The 12,765-nt window shown below is 37.2% G+C and overlaps 1 protein-coding gene across 1 annotated transcript in view; it reads left to right on the forward strand.

The window, feature by feature from the left end:
• Ptpro (protein tyrosine phosphatase receptor type O) overlaps positions 1–12,765 on the forward strand; it is a 228,093-nt gene that overhangs the window by 168,294 nt on the left and 47,034 nt on the right. Inside the window, exon 13 of the mRNA XM_047549974.1 lies at positions 11,748–11,887. Coding sequence (XP_047405930.1) covers positions 11,748–11,887 — 140 coding nt within the window. The remainder of the gene's footprint in view (positions 1–11,747; positions 11,888–12,765) is intronic.

The raw sequence follows: 12,765 nt of genomic DNA on the forward strand, positions 1-12,765 counted from the left end.
AGAGGATTTAAAAACATCTGACTTACATTTTAAAAGAATCCCTCAGGCAACTTGAGGGAGAAAGAATGGTAGAGTTAACAATGAAATAGCTGGACCAATTAAAGGGTTCTATGTCCTAGTTTAAAAAATAACATTCAAATCCAAATAATTAAATAAGAAATGTTAAAAACCTTGACTAAAGTGGTTATAATGGAGATGAAGAGAAGTGGACAGAACTGTGGGGCTATTTTGAGGGTTACATCCATAGGGCTTTCTATTGGGCTAGAGATGGGAAGTGAGAGAAAGAGAAATTGAGAATGACACCTGGGTGTGGCTCTTGAGCAACTAGGGTGGATGGTAGTATAATTCATTGACACTGAAAAGTCTAGAAAAAAATAAAGGAGAAGTAAATTTGGAGTAAGAATCAAGGATTCTTCTTTGGATATAAAAATATGAGATGACTGTGGGACATCAGAGCAAATGTCAAATAAAGAGATTATTGATGTACATGTCTGGAAATTGAGGGAAAGTTCTGGGCTGAAAAGATCAATGGGGGACATCTAGATGAGGTCACCAAGTAATAAGATGAAACAGAGGAGAAGTCCTGTAGATAGCCTAGAAGAAACACGTAAGCATGTATAGATTCAGCCCAGGAGAAGCCAGCGAAGATAAACTGGGAAAGATTAGCCAATGAGTTAAGAAAAAACCCAAAGACAGGATTTGCACACCACCATTGTGAAACTTCCGCTTTATCCTGCCCACAGACATGTTCATACAGAGTCAGGATGGGAATCCTGTAACTCCAGTCCTCGGAGAGGGTTTGGGGATGGCTGGGTGCTGGGTGCCCTCCTTTGAGCACAGTGGAGCCCAGGGAGGCATGACCCACTCTACCGGCAGGCCTGGGTTTGGACACAGGATCAGTTGTTTTTATTCATTTGCTGCTTCTGTCTTCCTGAATAGGGGTGTTTTTCTCTAAAACCTTCATTTTCTTTATAACACATATAACAAACAGAGGAGGATCCCCACACCCTCTCTGTGGTTTTCTGTTCCCTTTTTAGAATTTGAATTTGACATTAAGACATTGGCTTGATTTTCTTAATCTCAGTCATGAAAACTTCTGAATAGATTAGAAATCTTTAAAATGTCATTTGGCCACAGACAAGAAAAAAGAAAAACACTTTGAGATGTTAGGAATTTGGGAAGTATTAGATCACCTGTCCTCTCTTTCTTCAGTAGATGGAGAATAATTATGGACAGTTTAATAAACTAACTTTTGACATTATAAAAGCCCAGCCTGTTATACTTGTGGTCTCACTCCCTCATGAGAACATTTATTATTTTGTTGAAGCCATGGAACTTACAACTTTGGAAATAGTTGCTTGAATACACAGTCCTTGGTTTTAGTAAGAAGTGAGTTAAGTGTGTGAGTCATAACTTAGTGAAGTCTGAAGTACCACTCCCTATCCACCCTTCATGGGAATCCTCTCCTAGTGCGTAACTAACATGTTATTCTCTTTATCCTCTCCCCCCACACAAAATGAGTTAAGTAAAATGAGAGTATGAATACATGGTGTCAAATAGCAGAGAGAGAGAAAAAAAAAAGAATGGACAAATGAACGGATGGAAGCAAACAGTGTGCATATCTGTAACACTCATTATATGTACACACCAGTCACACACACACACACACACACACACCAGTCAGTGAGAAAGAAGCCAATAAAATAGTCATGTACTTTTTACAAATGCATGTATTCATTCATTTTATCAATCACCAAACATTTAGTCAGCTTTTACTGTGTGACACAGACTATTCTAGGTGCCGGGTACACAAAAATGAACAAAAATAAAATTTTTGGCCTGTTCTAGTAGGAAAAAAAGAGAGATGATAAATATAGCTATGTGGATGTTGAACAGTGATGTATTGTGGAAAAAAATGAATTGGAAGGAAGCAAAGGCGGTGAGTGCTGAGGGTGGGTGCGATTTTTGTTGTGGGTAGAGTGAGTGTCATTATGACAGTGGTGTTTGAGTCCAAACCTGAAGGTGAGGGGATGAACTCAAGAGTTAAGGAGGAAGCTATCAGGTAAGCAGAGGGAGCCACAGGTAAAAAGTTCTGGAAGCAACAGTGGGCCTGGTAATTTCGAAGAATAATCAGAAAGGCTAGAGTGGAATGAACAAAGGGAAAAGTGGTAGATGCCGGGCCAGAGAGGTAACAAGGGAGCAGACAGTGTGGGGTCATTGAAAAGCATTTTCCTGACTGAGAGGATGCTCTACGAGATGAGTTGACAGAGGAGTCACATGACTGACACATTTCACGGTTCCATTCTGGTGGGAACTGGCTGTTCAGGGCTGAGGGCAAAACCAGTTAGGTAAGATGACCACATACCTGGGTTACCTTAGGCAGTACAAGTTTGCACCTCTTATGGATCAGTTAAAAGCTAGCAATCCTCTTAGAAATCCTTTCATTACTCAGATGATGCAGGTTGGACACATTTCTATTAGTTCATTATAATTAGGCCTAACAGTACGATTTGTTGTTACACATTCATACATGCACACAATATAACAGTACAATTTGGCCAATTCCATTCCCCAGTACCTCTTCTTTCCCTCCCTTACTCCATCCTTCTAAACCCCTTCCTCTACTCTACTAGTCTCCCTTACATTTTTGTGAGATTCTCCCCACATTTTCCCCCATTTTTCTCTCTAACTTCCATAGATAAAACACATGACCCATGACTTTGAGTGTGGTTTATTTTGCTTAACATAATGCTTTCAAGTGCTATCCATTTTCCTTCAAATGACATCATTTAATTTTTCTTTATGTCTGAATAGAACTCCATTGTGCATATATTCCACATTTTCTTTATCTAGTCTTTCATTGCTGGACACCTAAACTAGTTCCATAATCTGGCTATTGTGAATTGTACTGCTATAAACATGGGTATGCATGTAGCACTGTAGTATGCAGACTTTAATTCTTTAGGATAAATACTAAGGAGTGGTACAGCTTAGTCATACAGTGTTCCCATTCTTATGATAAATTATACAGTTCTTCAAAATCAGGAGACCAGTGATATCTATCTTTGTAAGAAATTGCTTGCATTGGGCTGGCAGCAATGAAAAGTGGTCACATATAAAATTTATTGTGAAGGCAGAGCTGAGAGGATCTGCTGACGAGTTTAAATGTTGTCTCTGAATAAGTGAAAAAAGCTTAGGGAGATACCAAGACCTGGGATCTAAGTAATTGGAACGACAGAGGTACAATGCATTGAGTTGAAGATTATAAAACAAGGTGATTTGGAGGAAAGATTGTTAAGTTCAGCTTCTGATGGGTCAGCAGTTGAAAGTGTCTATTAAACATTATAGAAGAGATACTGCACTGAACAGGCTGTTAGATTAAAGAACTTGGATTCAGAGGGGACTTCAGGTCTGGAAATAAAGTTTAAGAGTAGTCAAGAAACGGACTTGAGGAGGTTGTTAGGAATGAAGGAAGAAAAAAGAATTTCATCCATGGACTAAGCTCTGAGCTACTTTGACTTTAAGAAGTAACGGTGACAAGGAAAAACCAGCAGTTTTTCCTTGCTTCTGGCCAGTAAAGCAAGAAGCAGCCCAGAAAAGTGTGATGTCATAGGAGCCAAGCAAAGGAGCAGCCTTGATGAGTGCAGGGAACACCTTGTCATCCTGCAGAACTGAACACTGATCTGAGCAACCAACCTAGAAGTCACTGCAGATTTTGAGAAGAGGCATTTTGGTGGAGTGGTGAGCAAAAACATATAATTTGAAGGAGCTCAAAGACAATGCAAAGAGAAAAACTCAAGATGGCTGGAACAGAAAAAAAAAAATTTTAATTTTTTAACTTCTATTTATTTTTTCATTAACTATTTTTGACTGATTTTTTTAAATTTTTCATACATGTATATAGGGTAATAATATCTGCCTCAATCTACCATCCTTCCTATGCCCACCTGACCTACCCCTCCCCTCACTCATCTCTGCATAATCCAAAGTTTCTTCATTCTTCCCTACCCACCCTCCACTATGGACCAGCATCTGCTTATCAGAGAAAACATCTAGCTTTTGGTTTGGGGAGATTGGCTTATTTCACTTAGCATGATATTCTCCAGTTCCATTCATTTACCTGCAAATGCCATGATTTCATTCTTCTTTAAGGCTGAATAATATTCCATTGTGTATATGTACCACATTTTCTTTATCCATTCATCTGTTGAAGGGCATCTAGGTTGGTTCCATAGTTTTGCTATGGTGAATTGAGCTTCTATAAACATTAATGTGGCTGAGTCACTGTAGTATGCTGATTTTAAGTCCTTTGGGTATAAATCGAGGAGTGGGATAAGTGGGTCAAATGGTAGGTCCATTCCAAGTTTTCTGAGGAATATCCATAATGCTTTCCAGAGTGACTACACCAATTTGCAATCCCACCAACAATGTATGAGTGTACCTTTCTCCCCACATCCTCACCAACAGTAATTATTGCTTGTATTTTTGATAAGTGCCATTCTGATTAGTGAGATGAAATCTTAGAGCAGTTTTGATTTGCATTTCTCTAATTGCAAGAGATGAACATTTTTTCATTTATTTGTTGATCAATTGTTTTTCTTCTTCTGTGAAGTGTCTGCGTAGTTCCTTAGCAAATTTATTGAGGTTTTTTTGTGTGTTTTTTGGTGTTGTTTTTTGAGTTCTCTATATATCTTGGAAATAGAAAAACTTTTGAGAAATTTTATTTTAAAGGAAAATAAAGGAATTGAGCAGAAGCTGAATGATAAAGGATTTATGTGATTTTTTTTTTCTTTTTTTTTATTTTTTTTGTTGTGTTTTCTTCAACTGAACGGAAAGAGCTTAACTATAAGCTAATCAGAATGATTCAATAGAGCTGGGGGGGGAAATCAATGATTCAGGATAATTAGAGGCAAGACTTGAAATGATGTCCTTGATTGGGCCAAAGGAAGTGGCAGCCTGGTGAAGGAGCTGGGGGTTCAGGGTGAATTTTCAGTAAGATAATGAAAGACAGAGATGTGGGCACTGATGGGAGAGTCAGTAGGGTGGGTGATGAGGCAGCTGTCAAAGTCTCTTCTGATTGACCTCTTAGGAGATAAACATACACTTTCTTTAGGTTTGTAGGATACCATAACGACCATACAACTCCTCTTGTATAGACCTTTATGACCAGCAGTCACATGTGTATTGCTTTCTAGTTTAGCTTTCAGTGATAGGCATGTCACTGTCCCATTTCTCTGCACTGGGCTTGAGACTAGCCAACACCTCTCCTCAACACATCTGTCCTCATTTCCCTCCAAAGTCTTCTGAGTCACTGAGGTGTGCCCGCTGCCCACAGCCCTGCCACACGGCTTCAGCACTTCTTTAAAAGCATTTCTTCTGACCATCCCACAGTGAATGCATATTTTGCAGGTACCTTATTCTCTTTAATATATTGGAACAGTCTGGATGGCAGACTCACAGGGCAACATCTGTGAAGTCTGGCACTTGAATACTCAGCAAGTATTCATCCTGGAAAAGTTAGTCTTCTGGGCATTGGAACTTTTCAAGAGACCTTGTTATCACCAATATGGAAATGAATGGAAAATACCCATATTTTAGAAGGGTTTATTTTTATAGAGGTTTAGATCTCAGTTCTCACTCTCACAAATTGTGTTACCTTAGAAAAATGACTCAGGCCCTCTAGATTTCTGTCACCTATCTATATCATGGAAATCTGGACTAGAAGATCTTTACATTCCAAGTCTTAGAATTACAATATTCAACCTGATTTCAAACAAAGGCAACTAGGTTAATGATACAGTGAAAGTAAGTAGTGATATTTGTCTAAAAATGTTGTGACAAATAACTTAAACCAAATATTCATTCTGGGACCATAAAAAAGGAAGAAGCTAGATATTTTGTTTTGAAACTAATATTAACAAGAACTTTCTCTCCTTAACCTCTAAAAGTTACTTGAGTTGCTAACACTATAAACCCACCCAGCAACTCACAATGACATTTGCTGTCAAAAAATTGGACCATAAAAATGTATTTTAACAGTAATGGCAATGATGTATTTCTAATTCCTGAGGAAAATCTTATGTTTCATATATGGAAAAGACCTAAATGTAATTTGATGCATTTTTCAGTTGCTAAATATTTATCTGAATGTTTTTTTACATTTCCCAGTATTATTTTAAAATGTTCAAATGACTAATTAAATGAATTTAGGAAAAGAATCTCCCTAAGTTAATGAGAAAAGGACTAATAAATTTCAGTTCTGATCAAGGCTACAGTTGTTTCATATTAATATTCCTCTTCTTAATTTTATTGCATATCCATCTTAACTCAACATGAATAATTTCTTGATCTCTTGTTTTTCTCCCTTCAAACAGTGCTCTATTGTATAGATTTGTTTTTTTAGCCAACTTGAACTTAACTTATGCAGCCTTCACTACCTACATTGCAGATGTTTTCTTTGGCCAAATTGAATATGTTGCATAACTTACACTGTTTACCATGGAACTGCTTGAGTTGAGAAAAATAAAAATTTAAAGGGTTGATTATAATAGAGAATTTAAAGATTCCCAATTCGTTTCTGTAAACATGCAGAAGATTCTAGAAATTTGCTCTCAGTGAGTCTGAATATTGAAAACAGATTTTGGTCATGCTGATCACAGGTTAAGATGATTTTTACAGTGCTTTTCTACTGATTTCCCCTTGTTGTCAATGTCTCACATTTGTACTGTGACTTACCAAGCTCAGAGGTATAAAATGTAAACAGGTCCTTATGGACATAATTGTGACCTCATAAACATCATTTCATAGGTGGTTATATCCACGAGTCACATTAAAATAAGAAACAGCTAATAACTAGTAGAGAAAGAGATTTTAGACAATAAGTACATTACATTCTGCTCCAAGGTACATTAAGTACATTACATCTAACTATTCCCTTTGGAATTCTTAAAAAAAAAAAAAAAAAAAAAAAAGAAGAGATTTTCTGCTAGAGCACAGAATAAAAATGACACTAGCTCATACTTCACAGAAGGTCACTTGTACTCTCTAGAGACCCAAGGCAACAGTTTGAGCCTCTCTTAATCCAATCTAAATTAAATGGTAAAGATAGTATTACAGTCTTCCATTCTGCTCGTGTTCTGCACATGGTACTTGATTTTCTTATAAAATTAGAGTGTCTAAAAGCAAGCAAACCTACATCTTTGTTGTGTTTTGTAAAAACGGTATATTTATCCCCTTTACCCTGTGTATACACACTCACATCAAAATTGTGGATTATTTTAAGCAAAAGGAAATTTGACATTTTGGAACATGGAACATTAAAGAAGTTAAGATTTAAAATGTCGCTGAGAAAGTGATAATCAGGAGATGGTCTATAATTAATATCTACCTGACTCTATATAAAATGTGTATACAATGCCGAAAATCTCACATAGTCTTCACAGTATATGAGACTTATTGTTGGGGTCTTCTTATACTTCTTTTATGAGATAGACCATATTTGACACTTTTTATAGTAAGACCATAACAAAATACCACAGACCAAGTTGCTTAAATAACAGAAATGTATTTACTCACAGTTCCTGAGGCTGAAATTCCAAGATTAAGGTGTCCGCAAGTTAAGTTTCTCCTGAGGTACCTCTCCTTTGCCTGAAGATAGCCTCCTTCTGTGTCCTCACATGGTCTTTTCTTTGTATGCATGCATCCTGGCATCTCTTTGTCCAAATTTCCTCTTCTCATAAGGACATCAGTGAGATTGGATTAGGGGCCAATCTAATGGTTTCATTTTCACTTCTTGAAAGAAATACCTAATAACTAGGAGTTATTAGTAATAACTAATAACTCCAAATACAGTTACATTCTGAGGTACTGTGGTTGCTAAGGTTTCAACCTATGAAGCTTGGGGGTATTCAGTTCATCCCATGACAGAGATAGAAATCAATCAAAATGTTTCTACATGTCCCTATATCCTTTATTGTGTGAAGCAGCCTAAACGAATCTAGCCATTGATTCCTGTGCCTGAGAATGGGGAACATGAATCCCATAAACCATCCAAGCCTGTGGGCCTAAGCTGACCTTGTCTTTTCATGGGAAGAGATGGACAACAGAGAGAGATCCTCCAAGTAGCTTCTGCCAACAATTTCCAGACTTCCGCTCTAGCAAATAGAAAGGAATACTCTAACCCAGTACTGTCCAATTGGAATATAATCAGAGCTTTACATGTAATTTTTAATTTCTAGTAATTGCATTTAAAAAACAGTCAAAAGAAACAGTGAATTGAGTTCAATATGTTCTACTTAACTGAAATCACCCAAAGTAGTATCAATATGAAGAATTATTCATGAGATATTTTCTTTTTCATGCTATATCCTCAAAATCCAGTTTGTACTTCACATTCACAGTATCTCTCACTTTTGACTGGCCAAATTTCAAGTGCTCAGTGTCTGTGTATAGCTAATGGCTGTGTTGGACAATACAATTCTTAAATTTTAATGCATTTGCTGGAAAGATATTGTCTCTAGTAGTCAAATTTAATTATATCACACCTTCACTTGTGAAATCTTGTAATAACTTTGTTTCTTTTGGAATACTAGATCCAAATTTCTGCCTGGTTTATTTAAGGAATACACCTATCACAAAGATTGCAAATAGCGTACAAGCCAATGACTTGAGTATGTTACTCATTGACCTACGGAGATCACATGCCTGTCTTTGAGGAAAAGAACGGAGTGATGACGGGTGCTGTGACCTTGGAATAATCTCTTGCCCCTGTATTTTGCCTGAGAAGAAAAAAATTGTCACCTGGCTGTTAGAGGTCCCAGATCTTCTAGAGATTTTCGTAAGGGTCCTATTATTACCTGGACCCACATTCTCAGTCAGATCAAAAGAAATCCCTGCTCTAGTATCTATGTCCTATTCCTTAGACCACAGAGAACTCTTTTCATAATTCATAATAGATCTTGACTGTACCACTGAAATCTGATTATTTTATCAATATGATCACCATAAGAAAAGGCAGAGAACATAAAAATCCAACCACAGCATGTCTGAGTTGCCTGATGCTAGAATCCTGAACTTTCTAGTTAATAAATCCTGATTCATATTTTTAAATTGGTTAATAAATAGGATACATTGAATATGTACAGATGGCTAGTTCAAGGTAAAGACAAAGTAATTTATAAAACATGAAGAATCTAGAAGGATCTGGTAGGATTGGGACTCCACTCAGATCAAACAGCTGATAATTAGACCAAAAGAAGATCCCAGAAGAAATAGGTCATCAAGAGACAAAGTCATCAGAAAGGCTTTGGGGAGGAGCTAAGACTTTCTCTTGACTTCAGAATGAGCTGAATAAAGAGGAATCATATGAGAACAAGAACACTGCTCATGTCCAGGTCAGTAAGAAAAGTAACTTTACCAGAGGGCAGCACATCTGTGGGATAAGCTGGTGACATGCAACCAACTTAAATACATCTTTAAATTTGGTGCATTTAGATATGACACAATAGACCATGCAGATAGAATTGACATGAGCCAGTGACACCATGAGCTGATTTTCGCTATCATTGACAAAATGAAGAAAGAACAGATTAGCAGCAAGGAGGAGAGGGAAAGAACTTTGTAACAATCAATGCATGTGATGACAAGAGCCTGGGCAAGCAGTATAATTTAAAAAATAGATAACAGAAGATACGACAGGAATCGTTAAAAGACATGGTGTCTGGGACTGAGAAGTAAGAGGACAGCCTCAACATTTTTCACTTGGACAACTGAAAGAATGGTTATGTTCATAAGAGAATCAGAAGTAGTGGAAGATAGAATTGATTTATGAAAAGAGGGGGCTGCCAGATTCAGTTTTACCACTGGGAATTTGAAGTAATAGTGAGATATCAAAGTAGGCACAGACGATTGACTGAATACACAGGCATAAAAAGTTGGATCCAGAGGCTAAGATTTGGGCAATGATCATATTGGATAATTAAACTGATTTTATCTATCTACCAAGAAGAGAAATATAAACACCCTAGTGATTCTGAGTATAGTCCAAGAGATTCACTTCAATGAGCAATTCTGTTGCGTGCATTTTTTTAAAGGAAAAAAAAATCCAGCATCAGTTTAACAAATTGTCCAACTCTGCCCCAAGAGCCATATACTTGCTGCCAAAGATTTAGTTCTACATGAGTCAGAACTGCTGTAGGACTTACTCTCTTACTCATGATCCTACTAGCAATGACAATTTTGAAGGATGTGGGGGTGGAAATTGACCTCTGTGTTTCATCAGAAACTCTCAGTTTTGTTACTTTTTCTTTGTCAGAAGAGAACTGAAACAATACAATGTCTGGAGAGTGGGATAATTCATTGCAGATGAAAAAGGGATCCTGGCATCAATTGTGAATTCTGCTTGCCCAAAACTAACTCATCTCTTTCCTCCTTCAGCGCTCGGGCCTAACCTTATCAATTTGCCTCTGAAAAGAAATATGTTTCTTTTAAGTTGAACTCAAGTTGAAGTAACCAGCAGTAAATCATATCACGCCTGATTTTGACATACTTCTTATTTCTGCTCAGATCTACCATGATGATATTCTAGAAAGACACTCCAAACATTCCCACAAAAGACATAAACCTGTCAAAGAGGTGAACAGGTTTACAGGACTTTTTCAAACACTGCTAAAATCCAGACGCTGGGAACCAGTCTTGGGAGATTGGGGTAGAAAGTGAAATAAAATCAAGTAACAAGCAGCAGAAAACTTACAATAGTGATTAGTTATCTGAAAGGGACATACAGGTGGGCAGAGTATACTGCTGTTTGAACCTGGCAGTAAGATACACAATGTCCAAGCAAGCAATGTCAAGGGGTTCTGACAGCAGGTAACAGGGACCCCTGCTTCATACCTTGAGTTCAAGCTCAGCACTTTATCTATTGGAGGAACTAGAGTGGGAAGCACATCTAAAGTACAGGCCACAGGCAGAAGACCAGGAGGGATTCAGGAGTAGGGTACCAGACAGCAAAGCACTTAGAAATGAGGACCAGGCAGGGTCCTTAGGCAACCAAGCCAGTGACTCAGTTACCAGAAATAAATATGAGGGACCACAGACAGCACAGCTTCCTTGACTAGTGGGTTATTTATTAAGACAAAATTTCTAAGATAATAAATTTATCCCTAACATTGTATTAATCAGTCAAGTCACCTCCCATCAATCCTTTTCTTAAAAAATCATATTTTCTATTTATCTTAATCCTTCCTAATTTTGGCTAAATTTTTAAGAAGCCCTTCCTTCTTACTGAATTATTCCAAATAGACTGCAGGGAAAGGAAGGCAGGTTGTTGGCTGAGTACCAAACTGAATCTTTTCTTTAGAAGAGAGCACACCACTTTCATTTTCCCAGCCTTTGTTAAGTACATATTTTTGTGTCTCTTCCAAAAAGTTCTGTATTATCAAGACAATGCTAACTCCACGACAGATGTCAGAAAAACTATTAATAGATTAGGGCTATAATAAAGCTGAAGTAGAAAACAGAAGTGTTCCAAAAAGAGAACTATAAAATGGAAGGGGTAAAGAGGCAAAGCCTTTTGCCTTCAGAGTTAGAGGACTACCTTTCTGTAAGGACATATTTCAAAAGCAATGTGAAATCTTTATGGGTTCTCAACTGCCTACATATGGATTTTTTTATGTTTACCTTCTTGTTAGTAAAAGAAGAAGGAATGCATTAAATTACATTAAATTTTTTAAAACGTTTTCTTTCCTCAGAACCAGCTCCTCCCAAGTCACTCTTTGCAGTAAACAAAACTCAGACTTCAGTGACTTTGCTGTGGGTGGAAGAGGGAGTAGCTGATTTCTTCGAAGTCTTCTGTCAGCAAGTTGGCTCTAGTCAGGAAACCAAACTCCAGGTACTGTACATTTTGACTTTCTTTTTCTGAGTTAATTTTGATTAAGGTTAATTATCTGAGAAAAAAATCACCTACTTCTTTGAACTACAGAAAGTAATTTGCTCTTTCGTATTTCAGTGATAGAAATTAACAGTTATGCTTAGAACAAGCTCAGGTACTAAGAACTTTTTATGATCTATTTTTTTTTTTTTTCGGTGTTGGGGATTGAACCCAGGGCCTTGTGCTTGCAAGGCAAGCACTCTACCGGCTGAGTCGTCTCCCCAGCCCAATCTTTCTATTTTTATCTTTTATTCCTTATCCTTAGTTCTTCCAGGACTGATTCATTTTTCTTATTGGCCATTAAATTGATCAAGAGGATGAAGAAGCTCCCATATAAAATATGATTTAACAAATATGAACTAATTGTCAAATTTTAAAAGCCTTTTATAGAACACAAATGGTTGAATCAACACTTTCAGCAAAATTTTGTATAGGTGTAGATAACATGTGTAGAAGTAAGTAAAATACAAGTGCCACATTCTACTAAAAGACTTTAAGAGAAACACACATATTAGTAAGGAGGACAATTTTGTTGAAAAACAAAGTCTAACAGACAGTTATGCCTTAAGTTTTTGAATCACAAATAGCAGATATGATTAAAAAAAAAAACTGTTATTCACCAAGTTGGGATGAATGGAAGGAAAGAGACTCTAAGGGTAGCAAAGCCACAAGAAAAAAATCTTTTAGAGTCAGAGGTAGAAGAAAAAGGGCAGGTTGGTGAGAGACATGGCCTCCTGTAGTGTACAGGCTAATAGTACTATGACCATGAATCATTGATGCTTTTTAAATAATGAAGGTCATGGGGTAGAGGGAGAGGGAGGGGGAGAAGGAATGCAGCG

This window comes from Sciurus carolinensis, chromosome 4 (genome assembly GCF_902686445.1).
Source record: "Sciurus carolinensis chromosome 4, mSciCar1.2, whole genome shotgun sequence".
NCBI lineage: Eukaryota > Metazoa > Chordata > Mammalia > Rodentia > Sciuridae > Sciurus > Sciurus carolinensis.